The sequence below is a fragment of the Cuculus canorus genome, chromosome 2 (assembly GCF_017976375.1).
Source record: "Cuculus canorus isolate bCucCan1 chromosome 2, bCucCan1.pri, whole genome shotgun sequence".
Taxonomy (NCBI): domain Eukaryota; kingdom Metazoa; phylum Chordata; class Aves; order Cuculiformes; family Cuculidae; genus Cuculus; species Cuculus canorus.
The window spans coordinates 5,987,184-6,009,837 of NC_071402.1; the positions used below are offsets into that span (position 1 = coordinate 5,987,184).

Consider the following 22,654-nt stretch of genomic DNA (forward strand, 5'->3'; position numbering starts at 1 on the left):
TGCCAAGTACAGGGGCAGAATAACCTCCCTGGACCTGCTGGTCACGCCATTTCTGATACAAGCCAAGATGCCATTGGCCTTCTTGGCCACCTGGGCACATTGCTGAGTTGTTTTTTATCTCTTCTTTTTCTGCATACTGAAAGTAGTTCAAAACTGTTTCACTGCTCTTAGGAAAGGTTGCCTATCAAGAGGGTTTTTGTTTTGAAATTTCTATCAAGGAACGGATTGACAAAATAAACAAATGGGTTCAAGGGGCATTTAGTTTTCATATTTTATGCTCAAGTTGTGTTCTTTCCAAAACTCTGACATATCTCTTGGGTTATTATTTAACACTGTTAAAACACTCATGTAGGAAAGAAGTTACTGTAATGATTTTATAGGTTTTAGTAAGTGGCAGTTTACCTTGACGGAAGGCCAGATGTCCCCCTGCTGCACAGCTGCTTGATCACACCTCATACTGAACAGGACAGAGGGAGAAAACTGGATGAGAAAGCTCATGGGTTGAGGTCAATCATTCGCCCATTACTGTCATTGGGAAAACTGCATGATTTATTGCCAAATAAAATATCTCTGTGTGGTGAGAAACAAGAGAAACCTCTTCACTCCTGACTTCTCTCGTCCAAGAGGTGCAGGGATGGAGATGGGGATTTGGGACAGCCCATGACAGCCCCTCTCTCAACCACTCCCTCCCTCCTCACACCTCTTCCTGCTCCAGTGTGGTCTCTTGCCTCAGCTGCAGTCCTTCAAGGACAATCTGCTCCCACCTGGGCTCTCCACAGCCACAGCTCCTGCGGGAAATTCCTCCTGCTGCAGCCTGGGTCCCTCCCCAGGCTGCAGGGTGGTCTCTGCTCCGGCGGGGTCTCTGCAGGGCTGCAGGGGATCCCTGCTCCAGGCTGCAGCACCTCCTACCCTCCTTCTCCAGCCTGGGGTTCCCACTGCTGCTGCTCCCTCCTTGGCTTCCTTCGCCTCTTCTTGTGTCACCTTTGGCCCTTTTGGAAACCAGTTTCCTCCCTGGTGCCCCTAGCTTGGCTGAGGGGCTCAGCTGTGTCCTGTGGTGGGGCTGCTGGAGCCAACTGGGACCCGGTCTCTCCAAATAGAGGTGGCCAGGCAGCCCCAGTGCTGACACGTGGGCACGGGCACCGCATATATCATATTAAGTACATTTTGTGTGTCTTTAGGAAGAAAAAGCAATAAGCTGTTTTGTACTGCTGTTGGGTTGTAAGCATTTTGTCTACAAAGAAGTATCAGTTTAACCTAAAATCATAGAATCTTAGAATCGTTAAGGTTAGAAAAGTCCTCTAAGCTCATCCAGCCCAACACCAACTAAACCATGCCAACTAAACCATGTCACAAAGTGCCATTTCTTCACGTTTTTTTAACACCTCTATATATGAAGACTCCACCACTCCCCTGGGCAGCCTCTTCCAAAGCTTCCTTACTGTTTCAGTAAAGACAATTTTCCTAATATCCAATCTAAATCTCCTCTGACACAACTTGAGGCCATTGTACCCTTAGCAAGTTCGCAGATGACACTAAGCTGTGAGGAAGTGTCTATCTGCTTGAGGGTAGGGAGGCTCTTCAAGGGGATCTGAACAGGCTGGACTGCTGAGCTGAGACCAATGGCATGAGGTTTAAAAGGCCAAATGCCTTTTAAAAGCAAAGGTCCTGCACTTGAAGCACAACAACCCTGTGCAGTGCTACAGATTAGGAGAAGAGTGGCTAGAAAGCTGCCTGGAGGAGGTGCCCAGATGGTTAAGAAGGCCAATGGCATCTTGGCTTGTTTCAGAAACGGCATGACCAGCAGGTGCAGGGAGGTTATTCTGCCTCTGTACTCGGCACTGGAGGGACCGCATCTCGAGTACTGTGTTCAGTTCTGGGTCCCTCGCTGCGAGGAGGATGTTGAGGCTCTGGAGCGTGTCCAGAGAAGAGCAACGAAGCTGGTGAAGGGTCTGGAGAACAAGTCTTATGAGGAGCAGCTGACGGAACTGGGGTTGTTTAGCCTTGAGCAGAGGAGGCTGAGGGGAGACCTTATTGCTCTCTACAACTACTTGAAAGGAGGTTGTAGAGGGGTGGGTGCTGGCCTCTTCTCCCAAGTGACAGGGGACAGGATAAGAGGGAATGGCCTCAAGCTGCACCAGGGGAGGTTCAGACTGGATATCAGAAAAAAAAAAAAATCACAGAAAGGGTCATCGGGCACTGGCAGAGGCTGCCCAGGGAGGTGGTCGAGTCACCATCCCTGAAGGTATTTGAAAGACAGGTAGATGAGGTGCTCAGGGACAGATAGGAATGGTTGGACTTGATGATCCAAGAGGTCTTTTCAAAACTAGTGATTCTATGATTCTGTGATTTCCTCTCATCCTATCACTTGTAACTTGAGAGAAGACACCAACACCCACCTCCCTAAAGACTCCTCTCAAGTAGTGAGTTTTGAACTGTTTTGCCTCTCATGTGACATCGTATTGCCAGTTGCCTGTGGACTGCCTTGGAGTACAAACAAATTTCCATGTTGTCCTGGCTTCAAGAGTAAGGGTATCTAGGGGTTTCCTTGCCACAGAGATTGAGACCACTGTAGTTGTGATGCTCCTGGTCAGAAGTTCATGCATTTTCTTCTGCTGGGTCAGGCCAATGGTCATTGTACAGCACAGCCCTACATGGGAGCTGTGTGTTAGACTGGGACGGAAGCTGTCCCATGCCAGCTCTTTCTTCAATGCTTAGTCATTGGGTTGTAAATCCATGGGTTTAACTCTCTTAGTGAACTTCCCCTTGTTTAAATATGAAATTGTGTGGGATTCTTCTGCGCAGCATGTTGCGAAAATGGCTAATGAAGTTAAACTGACAATTTACTTAACATTGGAGAGGAGAGAGGAAATGTCGTTAAGAGATTTTGCTCTGTTGTGACAGCAGTGACTGCGATGCTGGAAAGGCAAACTGCATTTTCGCAGTTACCATGGAAGAAGTATTGGTCATGTGTTGTTACCATGGAAATATTCAATGTGAGTTCTAGAAATTAGGAAGATTTCTGGACAGGACAGAAAGAGAATTGTTCTTTCTGCAGTAAGAAAGGCTGCTCAAGCTGTATGACGGTATATATTGACAAAAGAAAACTGTGGAGGATTCAACATCTTCAAATCTCTAAAATTCATGAGAGAAAATAAAATGTATGAAGTATGAATAAATATAAATATAAAGTAATTTAAAACTTTGGGTGAACTGCTTCAGTGGGGCTTGAAATTTTATACATTCTTTCTTTGGAGGAAGTTATTGACACTCTTGAGGGCAGAGAGATTCTGCAGAGGGAACTGGACAAACTGGAAGAGCTGGGCAGTCATGAACTGCATGAAATTCAATGAGGGCAAGTGCTAGATTTTGCACCTGGGACAAGGCAGCCCTGGATGTCCATAGAGCCTAGGGAGTGCTAGGAACTGAGGGAGTGGCAGGAAGATGTGCCAGGGGAGATCTAGGTTGGATATTAGGAAAAGGTTTTCCCCGGGAGAGTGGTGGAGCACTATAGCATCTCCCCAGGAAAGCTGTCCTGGTGCCACGTCTGACAGTATTGAAGAAGCATTTGGACAACACCCTCAGACACATGGTGTGAATGTCAGGGTTGTCCTGTGCAGGGACAGGAGTTGGACTTGATGATCCTTGTGGGTCCCTTCCAACTCTAGATGTTCCATGATTTTATGATTTTCTAATTTTTCCCTTTCCTTTGTCTTTCAATTTATGATTTGTAGTTTGGTTAGCTTACTGATTTCATGTTAATGCTGGAAGCATCAATCCAAACTTTTATCACGATCGTTGTTCAGTGCCACGTTGGATGGGGCCTTGAGCAGCCTTATCTAACAGGAGGTGTCCCTGCCCATGGCAGGGGTGTTGGAATTAGATGATCTTTAAGATCCCTTCCAACTCAAACCATTCTATGACTCTGTGAGTTATACTTTTCCTAATGTGTCTTCCTGTCTGTTGTAGCTGAAAGTTTAGATGGGAAACAACTTAGTATGGAGGAGAAGTAGGTGCGGAGCATGGTTCTTCATTAAAAGACTTCTCTGTCTTTTTTTTTATTGTTTGAAGTGTTCATGCTAGGTCTGAAAGATGTGCCAGGGGAGATTTAGGTTGGATATTAGGAAAAGGTTCTTCCCCAAGAGGGTGGTGGAGCACTAGAGCAGCCAGGAAGGCCGTCCTGGTGCCAAGTCTGGTAGTATTCAAGAAGCATTTAGACAATGCCCTCAGACACATGGTGTGAATGTCAGGGGTGTCCTGTGCAGGGACAGGAGTTGGACTGGATGATCCTTGTGGGACTGTTCCAACTCAGGACATTCTATTAAACTGATGAAGTAGACAGCAGGGGGTTGTGGACCCCCCCATCCCTGGAGGTGCTCAAGGCTAGGTTGGATGGGGCCTTGGGTAGCCTGATCTAGTGGAATCGCCCTGCCTATGGCAGGAGGGTTGGAACAAGATGGTCTTTAAGGTCCCTTCCAACCCTAACTATTCTATGATTCTATGATTATATGATTCTATGATCCTTGTGGGTCCATCCCAACTCAGGACATTCTATGCTTTTACGTTCATTAAGTTCTGCAGCCAACCAGGGCTTTTAACGTAATGCTTCCCCTTCTGTGGTGACTGTGTCATGTATTGTAGAGGAGCTGGTCCGTGTCTGGCTAACTTTGCTGCATGGTCAAAGAACAGGAAAAGCAAAATATTTTAAAAAAAATTACCAGCAGAAGAACATTATTTTTTTTTTTTGTCCTCTGGCAGAGAAGTCCCCTTGCATGGTCAAAGTTACGTAGGGGTGAGTCGTTTAAGATGCAGCCTGACACCAGGCTCTGCCTTGTGTGCCAAGTTTGAGTACAGAATCAATGTTTACTTTGCTGTTGCACCTCCTGTTGCAGGTACAATTTAGAAATGAAAAAATTCCCTTTTCCCCAGAGAAAAGGTTTAAACTAACCTTTGTCTTTTTTTCCTCTAGGAAAATGAAAATAAAATAGATTTTTTAAAGGTTAAACAATTAAGGCACATATCAGTTGTATGTCCATGATGTTGTTTTAGGTATTATCTATTCCTTTCTCAAAGAAAGCAAAACTTGTGCCTTATATAAAATGGAAAATATGACTAATGCTATGCAATTTTTCCATCCTTGGTTCTTTTCTTTGCAATTTTATGTACCAATCAGTTTCAACTTTTGTTCTATGTATAGAACTGGTGAAAATAATTCATCAATTTGAAAAGAATTATTTTTTGTCAGGTAGAACCTTTTATTTTAATTAAAAAAGAGTAAATTTTAAAGCCTGCTATCAAATGGATTTATGATCAGTTTTGTTGGCAAGCTGTCTTGGAATTTTTAGTGTATTATTGTCTCAAATCTTAGGCTAAGAAATATGTGTGCTTCAGGAGCAGTTGGCTTTTAAGAGATGGTAAGAGCTGGTTTAGCAATGGTTTCATACCTTGTTATTTCTGTTCTGTTCTGTTAACTGTTAACCCATACAAAATTATTGTCACTCCCATAGAATCATAGAAGGGTTTGAGTCGGAAGTGACCTTAAAGATCTGTGGGTGGGAACACATTCCACTGGATCAGGTTGAAACCGGGTGATCTTTAAGGTCCATTCCGACCTAAATCTTTCTATGATTCTGTGACCACACAGCTGGTCACTCAACCCTCTCCCCTGGTGGGATAGACAAAGAATTGGAACGGTAAAAGTGAGAAGGAAACTCATTGGTTGAGATAAAAAGAGTTGAAGAATTATATAAAAAAAATCAATTAAAAAAAATTTAGAAAAAGAGGAAAAACCTCAAACCAGACCACACATAGAGAGAGACATGTGGTGCAAATGAAAACCGCTGCTCACCATGAGGTGACCGATTTCCAGCCCCTCCCCAAGTAGTGCCTCCCTGTGCCGACCTCCTCCCCCAGATTTATAGGCTGGACATGATGTTATCTGGCATGTATTATCCTTTGGTGAGTTGGGATCAACTGTCCCAGATGTGTCCCCTCCCAGCTCCTTGCTGCACCCCCTGCCTACTCGCTGGTGTGGTGGCGTGAAGAGCAGAAAAGGGCTTGACTCTGTTTAAGCACTGCTCAGCAATAACTGGAACAACCCTGAGTTATCAACAGTGGTTCTAGCACAAATCCAAACCACAGCCCCATACCAGGTACTACGAAGAAAATTAACTCTATCCCTGCCCCAGCCAGTACAAATACACAGCATCAAGTGAGGCTTTGCCCACTTGAAGTAGATCAGTGAATACAATTCCATCTTTTGCCATAATATGTAAAGGTTATCGATTTTGGAAGTGGATGATGTTGGTGGTGGTTGCAATGGAAATATTAATTTCCTGAGAAATAGTATTTTTTCAGTTCCAACTTTTTTCAGTTCCATCCAACTTTTCCAGGTTGGATGGGGCTTTGAGCAGCCCCATCTAGTGGGAGGTGTCCCTGCCCAACCCCGAGGTTGGAACTAGATGATCTTTAAGGTCCTTTCCAACCCAAACCATTCTATGATTCTATATTTTTTTTTTTTTTTACTAGTAAGCCTCCTGAATTTGCATCTTCAAATCTGATGGTCATCATAATGCTGTATCTTTAAGGCTGAACTGAGGTGCGTTTTAAAACAAGGTAGTTAGAGATGGAAATTGGAAGTAAAGATCTATGGCAATATGCCCTTTGTTTTCTCATTTGGATAACTGTGAATTTGGATTTTCATGAATTAAAGCCAGTTTCATCTCCGTCTAGTTCTTCTGATTTTCTTTTGTTGAGGAATGTATCTTCAACAAGTCCAGATTCAAGGTCATCCATTTAATTGAGATGTGATATTAGCAAATATAATTTGGTAGAAGCAATTTCCAAAGAAGGATGTTTGGGTTTGGCGTAATAATTTGGTGTTTCCCATATGTTTAAATATGTGTTTTGGCTGCGATATGTGAGATTTTTCTTGTATATACTTGGTGTTTGTGGATTGCAGTTGCTCTGCATAGCACATAAAGGAACAAAGTCCTGGTCATCTTTGGAATTCAGATGTAAATCTAAACAATGAAGTATTGTTAATAATAAATTTTCAATCTAGTTTTAATGTATGTTAAAACTTCAGTATTTCAATTTTCTTGTTCCTTTGGCTTGTTTTGATTCAACAGTAACTTTCACATAGTTTAATGATTTATGCTTAGAAAGTAGCTTGGGTAGGTTCAGAAACCCAGACATGCTGCAGACTATTTATTTACCTTAAAGCTATACAAACTTATCAGCAATAAAAAACCTCTGGGTTATCTGGTTGTTTTTTTGTTGCTATACTGTATGCCAGTACTCAGACTGCTAGTAAATCATAGAATCATTAGGTTGGAAAAGACCTTTGAGATCATCAACTCCAACCGTACCTGTCTACTACTAAATCATGTTCCCAAGCACCTAATCTACCTCCCTTTTAAACACCGCAGGGATGGTGACTCAACCACCTTCCTGGGCGGCCTCTGCCAGTGCCTGATGACCCTTTCAGTAATGAAATTTTTCCTAATGTCCAATCTAAACTTCCCCTGGCACAGCGTAAGGCCATTCCCTCTTGTCCTGTCACCTATCACTTGGGAGAAGAGACCAACACCCACCTCTTTGCAATCTCCTTTTAGGTAGTTGTAGAGAGCAATAAGGTCTCCCCTCAGCTTCCTCTTCTCCAGTCTAAACAACCTCATTTCCCTCAGCTGCTCCTCGTAAGACTTTTTCTCCGGCCCCTTCATCAGTTGAGGACCTCCCTCTAAGGATATCCATTATCTGTTAAGCTTTTCATTGACTATTAGAATGTAAACCTTAGTTTCCGTTCTGCCTTTGTTATACATGAGAAATAGTTTCATAAAATCATAGAATCATTAAGATTGGAGAAGACCCTTAATATCATCCAGTACAACCGTCAGCCCCACCACTGTGCTTACTAAACCATGTCCTAAAGTGCCATGTCGACATGTATTTTGAACATGTCCAGGGATGGTGACTCCACCGTTTCCCTGGGCAGCCTCTTCCAGTGCTTCACCACCCTTTCAGTAAAGGATTTTTTCCTAATGTCCGATCTAAACCTCCCGTGGTGCAACTTGAGGCCATTTTCTCTCATCCTGTTGCAAGTGATTTTACATATTTTTACATTAGTCGATGGTACTAAACATGATTTCTCTATTTTCTGTTCTTTTCCACATATTATACTTGAAAAAGGAATCCTCAGATTGGAAATCACTTTACAGATCCCGATCAGCTTTATAAGGTTGCTTTCATGGAAAACAACAATCTTTTACCTTTGTTCTTTTAAAACAGTGTGAATATTAAAATTAATGTTATATTATTTACTCTGACATCTCTGTTGTGATATTTAAATGCAATTGTTACCTTCCATCTCTGTGACCTTCACTGAGTGTTGCGTGAATTCTTTTTTGAGTTCTTCTGGCTTCTAGGGAAAAATACAGCCTTCTAATAAAAAGTGTTAATATTCCTTTTTGTGTGTTTTCTCTCCCTTTGATAATACAGCTTCATTAGAATCAAACATAACATTAGACTAGCAAAAGTAATTTCATTTATTGTATTTTTAGATGGAATCAGTGTTAGCGGACTTCCGCTCTCCAGTCCTTTCCGGCAAGTTGTCAAACCAAGAGTAGAAACTAAACCTATTAATCCACAAGAAAGCAGCAAAGCTGGTGACTTCAGTCATGTGAAGGTGAGTGAGTGACATCAGAATAATTAAAAAATGTGGTTTTTGTTTTTCTGGTTTGTTTTGTGATTAAAAATTAAAGGTTTCTTTTTCTCATAAATATTTCCCTTTGTTTTTTTTTTTTTTTAGAACAGCTTGATGTTCTGTGTTTGCAGTGTTATATTAGAACAAACAAACAGAAAGGTGAAACAAGAACAGGCTAAGAACTGAAATTGTAAAGGGTTCAGTATCGGTATGGTATACTCAAGGATCTGTCAGTCCTCCATCTCACATTGCTTTCCTATGCTATATACTCTGCAGGAAGGTGCTTTGTTATGAATTATTTGTTTTCTTATATTAAAATGTACAGAAGGATTTGTACCTTCTAAACATTTTAGAATCAACATCTTATCTTCACACTTAACAGTCGTAAGCCTTTAGAGGTGATCATGTAAGAAATAAAACAGAGTAGTTGAGAGAGCCAGAAGAAAAGTAAAAGAACAGGATGAAAGAACAGTTGTGTAGGTAGAAGCTGCTCTGTGATTACTGAGAGAGGAGCTTCCTCTTCCCTGGAGGAAGCTAGTGAAGATCTTACTTATTGAAGATGTAAACTTCTTGTTTTGAGCTGTAAAGTAAGAATAAGCTTTATACTGGCCAGACTCACAGAAGATCTAATTTAAGATTAAATTAACAAAGAAAGTAAAAAATATACTGTAGCACTTTGTTGGGTTCATCCATTACTTTGGTGGATGTTTAGCATGTCATGTAGTATTTGATACATATTCTTCGTGGAGTTGTGTTCTGCATTAATTCGTTTGGTCAATGTTCAGATCGGGTGTTGCGCACTGAAATATTTGGCTCAGCATTTCTTTGGTCGAGAAGCAAATATAGTCTTTGCTTTTCTCAGCAACTTGATTTGCATGTGAACTTACTTTCTTCCCAGGGAGGTAATTTACAATTCTGTTTGATCAATAAACAGGTGATGCTATTAATTTTTAAGTGTGTTTCTTTTGGACCATTAGTACTGGTAGTTCATCCTTATTTGATTCTGCAGTACAAAGAGGATGATGACAGCGTATGAAAGTTGATAGAAAATGAGTAAAGTCTTTCTTTGTACTTTGTGACATAGCAAGGTACTTCCTAATTGCTCAGAAATACAAATCAGCATGATTGAGGAAAGTATTTGATATTTAGATGGGTAAAGTATCCAGCAGTAACTTTTTATGTTTAGACTTTGTGTAAAATGCCTGACCTATAGTCACTTCTGACTTACGGAAGCAAGGGGGATGTTATTTCGAAATTCAACTAAAAATATAGAAATACAGAATTTCTTTGCACCAAAAATGCCTTTTGGTACACTTTTGTCAGTGTGTTGTCCTGGCAACTGAGAAGTTGCAGGTTCACAATGATCCATTTTGTAATGCCATTCACAATGATGGCATTACAAAGATGCTGGGGAGCTGTAAAACAAGAAGTTGGTTTGTGGCAGCATATAGTGAAACAGAGCTGTGGTTTGAGCTAAAGCAGTATCAGTTTTCTGGCTTTAGCTCAGCCTTGTCTGAGTAACTTCATTTTCTGAGAATTAACTGCATGTTTTCAAACAGTGTTCTCTCCAGCAGTGATTACACTGGGCATTAGTGTACAGAAAGGCCATTGCTTATACATATTCCTACAGTAACCAAGGTCATCCTTGAGCCGGTGGGGCGCCCTAACTCAAAGAAGTGAAAAAGCTCTCACCTGCAGGGAGGGGTGGACAGGACAGGTGACCCCAAACTGACCAACAGAGCATTCCATGCCACAGATGTCATAGTTGGTATGAACCTGAGAGATCACAAGGGTCTCGTTCTGTTCTTCGATGACCGACGTGCAGTGAGGACCTCCTGTCTGTTTGCCCTGATCCCAGATGCGTGTGTTCCTGAATCCAGTTCCTGAGACCATCTTCCTCTTATCCCATCTCCCTCTTAGCCTCGGACCCTTTCGCTCATGTCTGCTCTGCAGCATTTGTAGTGGGGTAAAGTCATCGGGGGTGGGGGTGCGATTTCATATATTTGTATATACTTTATTACTTTCTTCTTCTTCTTCTTCTTCTTCTTCTTCTTCTTCTTCTTCTTCTTCTTCTTCTTCAATTTAATTACTTGTTTTTATTTTAATAGTTGGTATTTTGTGGTAGAATGGCCTTGCACGTGAGATTTTTATCACCTTACAGGTGACAAAACCAATGTTCAATAGAGAATACACATTCCCATATCACCAAGAGATTCCTTGCTCACTAAATTTTATGTGTATCGACCCTAATTTGTACAACTGCTGTTCAGCTCCCATAGATGCCTGAGATTTACAATTTACTGTGTTAGCGTCTATTGTAAAACAGGCTTAATTGCTAACCTTGCACTTTTTGCAATGTTTAGAGCAGATGATTTATAGAGGGGGAAATAAAAGAATCAGTGTGTTAAAATAGCCAGCAGGATAAAGCTTTGGAGGAAATCTACAAAATCATATTTCTAAGTACTTACATGATGAGAATGTTAATAATTTATTTGCAGACAACATCCATGATAGGAAAAACATGACTTATGTTTTTCCAATATTTTTAAGATTTGTCTGTGGTAGATGAGCAGAGAGAAAACCACAGTAAGGTATCACCACCTGTAGGGTGATTTACTGTCATGGCTCATCCACTTTTAACAAATATCCATTTCTATAACTTCTGTTTCTATTTACCACGTTAATATAGCCTTGAATAATAATCTTTTCCCAGTTTGTCCCAGTTAAACTACTATAAACCAGTCATTTATCTACACCTGGATTAGGAATGCTTATGAAGTTCGGAACTATTTAGGATATCTTAGAAGTATTTTCCAATTCACCAGACTGCCCACATAATTAAATCTCTGGGTTTATGGACGTATGTGGTTGGGACTGGGCAAATGACTGGAGAAAATTGCCTGTCATAGCTGAAAAGACTGCACTTGTCTATTTAGATGACTCCATTACATCAGACTGCTAGGCTTTTTGTGATAAGGTGTTACACATCCAGCTTTCTCCCTTGCTGTCTACTTCATCAGTTTAATAGGATCATAGAATCATAGAATGTCCTGAGTTGGAAGAGACCCACAAGGATCATCCAGTCCAACACCTGTCCGTGCACAGGACAACCCCAACATTCACACTGTGTGTCTGAGGGTGTTGTCCAAATACATCTGGAATATTGTCAGGCTTGGCACCATGACTGTTTCCTTGGGGAGTTGTTCCAGTGCTCCACCGCATTCTGGGTGAAGACCCTTTTCCTAATACCCAATCTAAACCTCCACTGGCACGTTTTTTCTGCCATTCTCTCAGGTCCTATCATTGGTCACTAGAGAGAAGAGATCAGCACCTGCTCTCCCTCCTCTCCTTGTAAGGAAGCTGGAGACTGCAATGAGATCTCCCCTCAGTCTCCTTTTCTCCAGGCTGAACAAACCAAGTGACTTCAGCTGCTTCTCATATGGCTTCCCCTCTAAATCCTTCACCAACTTCGTGGCCTCCTCTGGATAGTCTCCAGTAGCTTGATATCCTTTTTATCCAGTAGCACCCAAAACACAGTATTCAAGGTGGGGCCACACGAGTGCGAAGCAGAGTGGGACTATCACCTCCCTTGACTGGCAAGCAGTGCTGTGCTTGGTGCACCCCAGGACACGGTTGGCCGTCCTGGCTGCCAGAGTGCACTGCTGGCTCGTATTTGACTTGCTGTGAACCAGAACTCACAGGCCCCTTTATTTCTGTTCGCAGCTTCTCTCTACTTTAAGAGTGCTCTTCAGTAGGAATAAATGTAAGAACCACCAGTAGCTTAAAATACAAGCTAAACAAATTCTAAAGAAAATATCAGGCAGTTATTGTGAATAATTGAGTTAACTAAGCATTTAAAGATACAATTAGAGTGTGTTCTGATCCAGTTTTCTTGTCAGGCTGCTGAGGAATTTGCTATATTTTTTTTGTTTTAACTTGCTTGGTTTTAGACTGGGCATCTTTCAGAGTAAGCGAATATATTTCATTGTCAAATGCAAACGCATTTGCTCAGTAGGAACTGAGCTGTCTAAAGTGTAGCAAGCTGGGATATCTAAAAGAGAAATGAGCCAAGGTCCCCTTTGAGCTTGAATCTCAGAGTGTTTGATATTTATGAATCTTTTTGAGCATCCTAGAATCTCCTTAAAAGATACTTCAGTTTCTCTCTGTTGCTGCAGAGCATTTCAAGCATGTGCAGGCTGTTGACTGTCTCCTGCACGGTGCCATTGAAGATGATGGCTTGATTATAGTTTAAGGTTTATCTTCTAATAGTCAAAGCAATTGATGTGGTTTGACAAGGACCATTCATAGAATCATAGAATGGTTTGGGTTGGAAGGGACCTTAAAGATCATCCAGTTTCAACCCCCCTGCCATGGGCGGGGACACCTCCCACTGGAGCAGGCTGTTCAAAGCCTCATCCAACCTGGCCTTGAACACCTCCAGGGAGGGGGCATCCACAACTTCCATGGACAACCTGTGCCAGTGCCTGACCAGTGCCTCATGGTGAACAGTTTCTTCCTAATGTCTAATCTAAATCTTCTCCCTTCCAATTTAAAGCCATTCCCCCTCGTCCTGTCACTTCATGCCCTTGTAAAAAGTCCCTCCCCAGATTTCCTGTAGCCCCTTTCAGGTACTGAAAGTCTGCTCTAAGGTCTCCCCAGAGTCTTCACTTCTCCAGGCTGAACAACCTCGACTCTCTCACCCTGTCCTCATATGGGAGGTGCTCCAGCCCTCTGATCATCTTCGTGCCCTCCTCTGGACCCATTCCGACAGTTCCATATCCTTCTTATGTTGGGGATTCCACACATAACTCCTGGTGGGACCAATGTAAGAAGCAAATGGGAGATTTTTAAGTTAAGAAATAAGGTTGATCTTAAACCATTGGTATGTGTGGTGAAAATGCTCTGCTGTCATTTAATCATGATTTAGCAATATGTGTCTGTTGTGAATATTCAGGAGCAGTAGTTACTTTTCAATCCCATGTGCTGTGCATAAGCCAGTCTTCAAATAAAGGTGAATTTTCGCAAATGAAAATTCATATAAATCAGTGCTGCTCTTGTTACTGATTCTGAAATGTCCTTGTTTGTATATTTATAAGTCTTAATGCTTAAACCTTCCCTCCTCCCTTGTTTGCCTTACCGTTTCTCTGCTTCAGTATTGGATATTGCCAGTATTACAGTTCAGCTTCTCTGCAATCTACATTTTCAATTTTGCTACAGGCTGTATTCTAATAAACTCATCACTGGCTTCTGGAAATGGCTGTTATAATGATCTCATAAATTCAGTATGAAATTGCTTTATGACCTCATCATAAAGCTTGCTTATACCCTCAAGCTGAACAGAATATCACAATGGTATGTTATGTTCAGACGTACTCTTTTCTACTGTTCACTACTGAGTCGTTGTAGTGAGCATTGCCTAAAACCCTCAGTTGTTATCGGGTGCATCTGTGCGGCAGAGTGAGCCCCTGCTTAGGTCTGCGTCACTGTGGTTATACTGGTACATGAAATGGTCTGTTCTGAGGCTGAATCTGTTACTTTTTGAGTAACACTGCAGTGTGGTTAGATATTCAACTGTTCTATGTCTTAATGCACAAGCAGCAGACAGACATTTAAACAAACGTAATCTCTTAGTAAACAATGTGATATTTTTAACCTAATGAATACTGTAGTGGTTTTCATGCTTGGAAGCTGAAATTATTTTGCTTAGTCTAGTTCTTGGAGATGGAAGAAGCGCAGTCTTACACCATGCCACATATTATGGACTTGAGGCACAGAGCTCTGTCTGATCTGTGGAATTCTGGTCCTTAAAGTCACAGTGATTGCCATCATGTAATGGTAATGCATTGCTAGTTCCTCGTGAAGTTCAACAAGGCCGAGTGCAAGGTCCTGCACCTGAGTCAGGGCAATCCCAAGCACAGATACAGGCAGGGCAGAGAATGGATTGAAAGCAGCCCTGAAGAGAAGGACTTGAGGGTGTCAGTAGATGACAAGCCGGCAATGTCCATTTGCGGCCCAGAAAGCCAAGAATATCCTGGGCTGCATCCAAAGAACTGGATGATCTTTAAGGCCCTTTCCAAACCAACCCATTCTATTATTCTCTTATTCTATTATTCTATGAATCTATGATTCCGTGATTCTATGGTTCTCTGGTTCTATGATTCCATGAATAGGAAAACTAGTCATTGGAATATCTTGATTCAGTGTAACATCCATGGTCTCTTTGGAATAAAACTGGAATTAAGAAATGCTACATGGCCCTAACTGGACAGGAGATCAAAGTAAGGGTTGAAGTGGAGAAGTTTTTTATTTGGGTGCAGAAAACTTTGCAAGTGTATTGTGTTTTTTTTAAATATTGGTTTAAGCTATTAAACATTGACATAGTTGCATGGCAGATTGAGGGCTGGTTTATAATTTAAGGGCCTCAGCTGACGTATTTATTAGTTTTGAAACTTGTATGTTCAGAAGAATTTGCCTCTACATACTGAACATTGACTGTAATTCTAGAGATTCCACTGCAGGAGCTGGAGAAGTTTAAGCTGGGGAGGGGCTCTTTATCAGGAGTGCAGGGATAAGAGGAGTAACGGTTTTAAGCTGAAGGAGGGGATATTTAGATTAGATATTAGGAAAAAAATATTTCCTGTGAGGGTGATGCGGCACTGGCAGAGGTTACCTAGAGAAGTTGTGAGTGCCCCATCCCTGGAGGTGATCAAGATGAGGTTGGATGAAGCTTTGAGCAACCTGATGTAGTGGGAGGTGTCCCTGCCCATGGCAGGGAGGTTGGAACTGGATGATCTTTAAGGTCCTTTCTGAATCAAACTGTTCTATGATTTTATGATTCTAAATAATCTCATGGAACAACTCTGTTCCCGCACTATCAGTAAACAGTTGGGAGTGTTTGAATATGCTATGCAGAGCTGGTCTAATTTAATACATTGCCTTTAGTGTGTATTTTCTGATTTAGTCAGCAGTGCATTAAAATGAGATACAGGCCTTAACTGGATTTTTTGTTGTCAGGCTCTGCCCTTCTAGGATGAAGGTATGCTGTTAATTGAGATAAACTCCTTTTACCCATAAGCTTCACATCTATTCTAAGTTGAAGCACTTTAACAGAACAAGTTGGAGGTTGTTTTGTTTACCTTTTAAATAATCCTGATCCTGCCAAAAGTCATAGAGTCGTGGAATGGTTTGGGTTGGAAGGGACCTTAAAGATCATCCAATTCTGCCATGGCCAGGGACACCTCCCACTGGACTAGGCGGCTCAAGGCCCCATCCAAAGGGACGAGGCATCCACAACTTCCCTGGGAAGCCTGTTCCAGTGCCTAATAATCCTTTCAGTGAAGAAACTTTTCCTGGTGTCTAATCTGAACCTCCCCTGGCGCAACTAGAGGCCATTTCCTCTCGTCCTGTTGCCATTCGCTGGGGAGAAAAGACCAAGTCCCACCTCTCTACGACTTCCTTTCAGATATTTGTAGACAGTTGTCTGGGCCTAAACACTCTTAACTTTCCTTGCAATACCCAATTTGACATTGCTTAAAATCCATGAAGTGTTTGGGGGTTCTGTAAGTTCTTGAGTATTGAGCAGCATTGCTGCTCACCAACCCTCTATCTCCTCTGTGAATTGTTCCATCAAGAAATGAATGCTCTGTTGTGCCCTAGAGAGGTTTGTACTCCAGAACACGAAGATTTTCTACTGAAGCTATTCTCCAGAGCCATGGGAGAAATAAATTTGCTACTTCCCCCTGGATTTGAATAAATTCAATTAATTTATCTCATCTGGTGCTTTATGTGCAGTATTACCACTTTTGTAGCTGCAGTTTCAATTCAACATATTTTACAACTTCAAGTACTTCCTATTCTTTGCCATTTTATTTGACATGAAAGAAGCATTAAAAAATTGTATTGTATTGGTAGAAAAAATTGTTGATAGATTTGCTATCTGCCTGTCAAAAGCACTGTGTTCTCCGAACGTTTTTCATTGTTGCTCACTAAGCAGGAGATGTTACTCTGCTTATACCCAAACAAATGTCTCATCAAGGATAGTTACAGCAGGTACAATCTACTGTATAAAACATACTTCATCTGAATTTCTCTCTTGTCTAAAGATGAACAAACAAAAATTAAAGTTGACATCAACCCAATAAACAGAGCTTATGTGAACAGCAATGGACAGTCATGAGAGCTTCTTTCCAGAGGGAGTCCTTCATGGCCATTGTTGGCCTTGTTCCTCAACTACAGTTAAGATCCTGTTGCAGTAGTTAGAGTCCTAGAATCACAGAATAGTTGCAGGCAGCTGCTCTTGTCACTGAAATTGGGAAAAGAAACTTCCGAACACCAGCTGGGGGTCTTAAGCAGGCATTCTTTTTATTTGGTACCGGATATATGGGGGATCAATCCTCCTACAATGTATGCTGGTGACTACAAGTAGCAGGCTTTTTATACACTGAATTTATACATATGTATTATATTTCTCATAAAAATCATGCATATTAATCACATTTCCCAATACTAGTTATAATAAGTGTTGTCCCCCTTGTGCATGCTCCCCATGATCCTTTATTGAGTCTGAAGTCTACAGAGCATTCCCCTATTCTATTTTGTTGGCATCTGGCTCCCTTTGAAGTTTCCATATAAGGTTGAAATAGGGGTTATCTTTACCTTCCGTCTTTTTTGGCTTAATTGCTGGCCAGATGCAGGTCTTCTGCAGCCTTCATTGTTTTATTCCTTCAATAGCACATAATGAGGACTTTCCTGATTATTGCTTTTTATGATTAGATTAGGTATTAGTATAAACACTGCGTCCTACAAAGCAGCTCATGTTGGTTTGCTCGGGAGTACAACACTGGTGGGAAAACATCATGGCAGAAGGTGAAATGCACCAGAAAATAGTACTGAGGAGACCAAGTGAAAGGGCAACACTGATCAGCTGGAAGGTTCTCCAGTGCCTGTATAAACTGATCCAATAAATTTCTTTATGTGCTTTTGAAAGCACAATCAAGATTGTAATTCAACCCATGTGAGTGTGAAATTAAATGCAGAGAGTGTCATACAGGTGCTGTCTTACTACAGTTAACTATAACCTGCCTTAAGGGTGTTATTGTTCGTGACACGACAAAGTAATGCCATTTATGGAACAGCATGAGAGAGAGTTTTATTCAGCTCTTTAGATCTATGCATGGAAGGAAATGTTACACAATATAAGATTATAGTTTCAATGTAGTGTATATCGTTTATCAAACAGCTGGAGAAGAGCTAGAAGTGTATTCAGTGTAATTTTATGGATTTGGGTTATTCTTTTCTGTGTAGCAAGATTCTGAATACATGCTTTTTATTTCATTCTGAAACTCCTGTTATTTCATCTTTTTAAAAATCCTGTTGCTACTCAGTATGACATGAAGGTGCCCTCAGTTGAGTATCAGCACATTCTGTTCAGTAGCTTTGCGTTTGTGAGTTGTTCCATGTAAGTTCGGTAAAATTCATGGCTGCATTTTCATTTTTAGCTAGATATTAAAATCTTCATCTTTTAAAATGTGCTGTAATACAGCCAGCAGTCTAAGAACTTGCTTCAACAATTTTTGTCCTACTGTAACTGAACTTGTGCAGTTCCACAGATGCCTTAGCAATGCTAAGAGCCTTTCATCTGCAGTTCTCCATCTTGCCTTTCATTTATTGCTTAATACACCCTTTTCTTCCATTTCCTCTGTTTACCCTTGTAGGTTTTGTTTTATAATTCCATACTAAGATCTCTTCACCCTTACCCTCATAGGTGTTAGTTTATAACTTTGGAGCCTAGTAGATAACATAGTAGGTAAATCACTTAGCAAATAAATGCTACTTGTCTCTTATTTAGTTTTTCTGTATCTCTTTGCTTCTTGTTTTGCCCTTGAAAACAAGGGAGACAGACTACTTTGTTATATCTCTGGAAAATTGCTTCCTGGCGGAAATAATTTTTCTAACTTCTGAGTGATTTACTTAGAAGTAGAAGTTTACGTGCAGCGTTGTAAACATACCTTGTATTTCCTTTGACATTGATCTACTAATGATGTGGAATTACTGTTATAAATCTTCCCCAGAAACAATAACAAATGGCTGACCTTAAAAAAATCATTCTAATGTGACAGATTTAACCAAATGAGCTTCTGAACAGTCATTTGGGATGAAAGTGATGTGTTCTTTGGAAAAGTGATTTGGCAAGAGGAGGCATGCTCACCAAATTATGGTAACTGGAACAGTTACTCCGTAAATGTAATACCACTTTTGATTCTGTGCAGAAATTTCCTCGTGATCACGTTTTTTTCACATCCAAAACCACCTGCTTGAATTTCATTACTATCAAATGGTAGCAAACATTGTCTTTGTCCTAGTTGTATTTAGTTTTTAGGTGCTGCTATTAGTGCTTTTTCTTTACAATTCTTGTCTAGAGCTGAATACCATTAGCCTCTTTCAAATATGGAAGAAGGCATGGAGAAGAAAGGGTAATTTAGGTTCTTGTCCTCTCTTTGGAGGATTTTGTTCTGATCACTTCAATTTAGGTCTTACATTATGGAATGGTCAGGTTCAAAATGTTGTGATCTAGAAATTTGCTTCTGAAGCTGGTTTCAACCTCATGTTATGTTTTTGCTTAAATGTTGCTCATACTGCTTATGCCAAATATTTGATGGAGGTTTTTGAAATTACATAAATTTTATCAATTTAATCTTTTTCTGTGGTCTTTTAACCACAGTGATCCAGTGCATGAATAATGGAGAACAGATTTCTGAAGGCTGAGGTGAACACCATGTACCGTATGCAGGACATTCTTAGCAGCATATCCTTGATAACTTTAAAACGGCTTTCTGAATTTTTCAAATAATATTCTTCTTGTAGTAGTCTTGATTTCTCTGTCACAGGCACAGGTAGTAGTTATGCTTGTAGCTTTGTTCTGGTTTTTAGGCAAGTAGCCAAAGGAGTTAAAGAGCATCTTCATAAAGACGTAGAATCTTTAGACCGCGGATCTTCTGTTTAGCTAAAAGTGGCATTCTTAATAGCTGCCTTGCCCAGGAGTATGAGAAAGAGAACAAATTTCAGTAATTTATCACTGTGGGGACTTCAAAAGAGTAGGTCAAGTGTGGTAGTTTTCCTCAGAATAAGCTGGAAACACAGAATGTGATTGCTGTAATTGATGCCGAGTCATTTTTGAAAGGGCACATCGGAATCTGCTTTGCCAACTTTGTTTCACCTAGGGAAACAACTGAATGATCATCACAGTAAGCTCCACATACTGTTTATGGGTTTTTTAAATGTCATAGTTCACAATTGTAGTAAGACAGTTTGGACTAGTGTTCTCATTGAGACATTGCTTAAGAGAATTCAGATTTGATTTGCTTGTTTGCTTAAAGCTTTCTACTGCTATGAGTGAAAACAGGCATAAAATGTCAAGTTTTAATGCAGCTTTGTGTCTTAATATACTACTAAGAATAATGTTGTGCTTACTTTCATTGATCGGTGTCAACAGCTGACTCTTTGTTAGGGTGAGTAGGACACGTTTGGCTTTAAAAGCCTTAAATTTCCAAGATATGAAAGTTATCTGAAATTGTCAGAAGTAGAGGACAGGAAAATCCTAGTACAAGAGGGAATAAAGCAAGATAAATGCATATTTAAATAATGATTTACATGAGATGGATCTAAGATGTAACTCATATTTTGTTGGCCACTGTTTTGAAGCTGGTTTCTATACATTGACATTAAATGCTATTTTTTCTGTGTATTGCAGTGGCTAAAGATGTGAGAGAGGAAAAGCAATTGATGAAAAAATTTCTTATATGAAGATAGGAAGTGCAGGAATCTGGAGATACAGATGACATAGTGTAATTTCTTAGATTTTTCTCTATGACTGGTTTAGATCTGCTTTTCTTTAGGTCTAAACATAGTAAATTAAATTTCTGATTTTACAGAGCTTAAATGGAATCTCATTCTCTGGTAGTAGAAGATGTAGAGCAAAGTACTACGACTGTTACTGTTGAAAAATTAATCCTTTGCACTGATGCAATTTGTTTATGCCTAGAATATTTTCTATGCCCCTTGACTTAGAGATCTGTAGTTTATTAGTATAAACACTACTGTTAAGTAACTTGGATATACATCAACTGTCTATAGCCATTAAATACAGTGAACATAACATATCATCCTCTGCAATTATGTCTGTAAAAGTGGAGAACTCATAATGATTGGCTAACCTGGGACTCTTAAAACTTATTATTGATTTAGCTGAAATAGGTCTGAGCAAGAGGAAAAGGCAAATGACAAGAAGCAATTAAAATGCATGTTTTTTTAATAAAACAATTCTGAGGAGCAAGAAGGCTTCTGGATTACTTTGTAGTGGTAGCTGGCTTATATAAATTTTCATAGAATCATAGTATCGAATCACAGAATCGTGTGGGTTTGAAAAGAGCTTTAGGATTATTGAGTCCAACCCTTAACCTAATGCTGGCAAGTTCATCACTAAACCATTTCCTTAAGTACCACATCCACACATCTTTTGAATAGTCCCAGGGATGGTGACACAACCACTTTGCTGAGCAGCCTGTTTCAATGCTTGACAACCCTTTTGTTGAAGTAATTTTTCCTAATACCCAGTCTAAACTTTCCCTGGTGCAGCTTCCTCTTGTCCTATCACTTATTACTTGGGAGAAGAGACCAACACTCATCTCACTTCAACCTCCTTTCAGGGAGTTGTAGAGAGTGATAGGGTCTTCCCTCAGCCTCCTTTTGTCCAAACTGAACAATCCCAATTCCTTCAGCCATTCCTCATAACACTCGTGCTTCAGACCCTTCACCGGCTTCATTGTCCTTCTTTGGACTCACATTTTTTTAAGTTTACTTTCAGTCATGTGGTATCTTTGAATAAAATTACTAGCAAACTCAGCAGTGCATTTCAGGTACCGTACAAGCAACTTGATTAGGTTTAAGGCATTCTGTGAAACTCCCCTAATTTTTTGTTAGATGCTATGCAAATGCAGTAATAGATAACTTTATTACTGTTGCTGCCATTTGATGTAGTGGCCGACAGCCCAGAACATTGAATAAATGACTTGTCCAAGATGGCACAATATGTACAATTAGGAATATTTTCTATATAACCACCAAACGTTTCTTTCAATAACTAGGGTGAGAAACAGGTGATAGAATGCTGTTTCTTAAGAACCTAAAAAAAAAAAAAAAAAAAAGTCTAAAATCCCACATATTTTACTGCTGGAGAAATTCAGTATAAGGTTTTTCTCTGCTCATCATCTTGATACTTTTTCCGAAAGCCATTTCTGGATTTCACTCCTAGCCCAATGCTTTTTTCCTGTGACTTACTATCTATATCTGTTTGTGTTAATTATTCTGTGTCAATTTCTATTCCCTCTTAATATATTTTTCTACCCTTTGATTGGTCAGTGCAGCGCTGTGGTCAATACAAATGCTCCCCCTGAGTTTGTCAGATTGCTTGGTAGTCACCCATAGGCTCTATTGTTAGCTCCTGCTCCAGTCTGGAATAGAGGAGGAATAGCTACAAGTGGAGAGCAAATGAGTTGAAACACAGGAACATGGAGTGTTATCCAGGTACTGTGAATCTATTCTTGTAGCCTTGGTAGAAAAACTCCTACTGATGATCCATCTAATCTGATCTTGATGTATTTATCTCAGTGCTTCCAGCATCAAGCCAAGAATTCTGAGCTGAAACATGCATTTTTGGAAGTTAGTCGGTTTTATTAATATATATCATAGCAGAAAACTTTCTACATCCATCTAGCAGTGACTTCAGTGGTAGCGTGCCTGTGTCATTCAAGACTGCATTTTACCATTAACCTTAATTTGTCCGACTTCAAATTCCAACACTGGATTCTGAAGCAAGTAAAGTGCTTCCTATCCTAGGTATCTGTTCTTAACTTATTGTACCTGAGCTCATATGAGACCAATTATTTTTACACTTTT

General features: G+C 40.4%; 1 protein-coding gene across 3 annotated transcripts in view; it reads left to right on the forward strand.

Moving 5' to 3' along the window:
• Nucleotides 1-22,654, forward strand: part of TRAPPC9 (trafficking protein particle complex subunit 9) — a 536,040-nt gene that overhangs the window by 99,851 nt on the left and 413,535 nt on the right. For all 3 annotated transcript variants that reach the window (XM_054059308.1, XM_054059310.1, XM_054059309.1), the window contains one exon: nt 8,559-8,683. In XM_054059308.1, the coding sequence (XP_053915283.1) occupies nt 8,559-8,683 (125 nt within the window). The remainder of the gene's footprint in view (nt 1-8,558; nt 8,684-22,654) is intronic.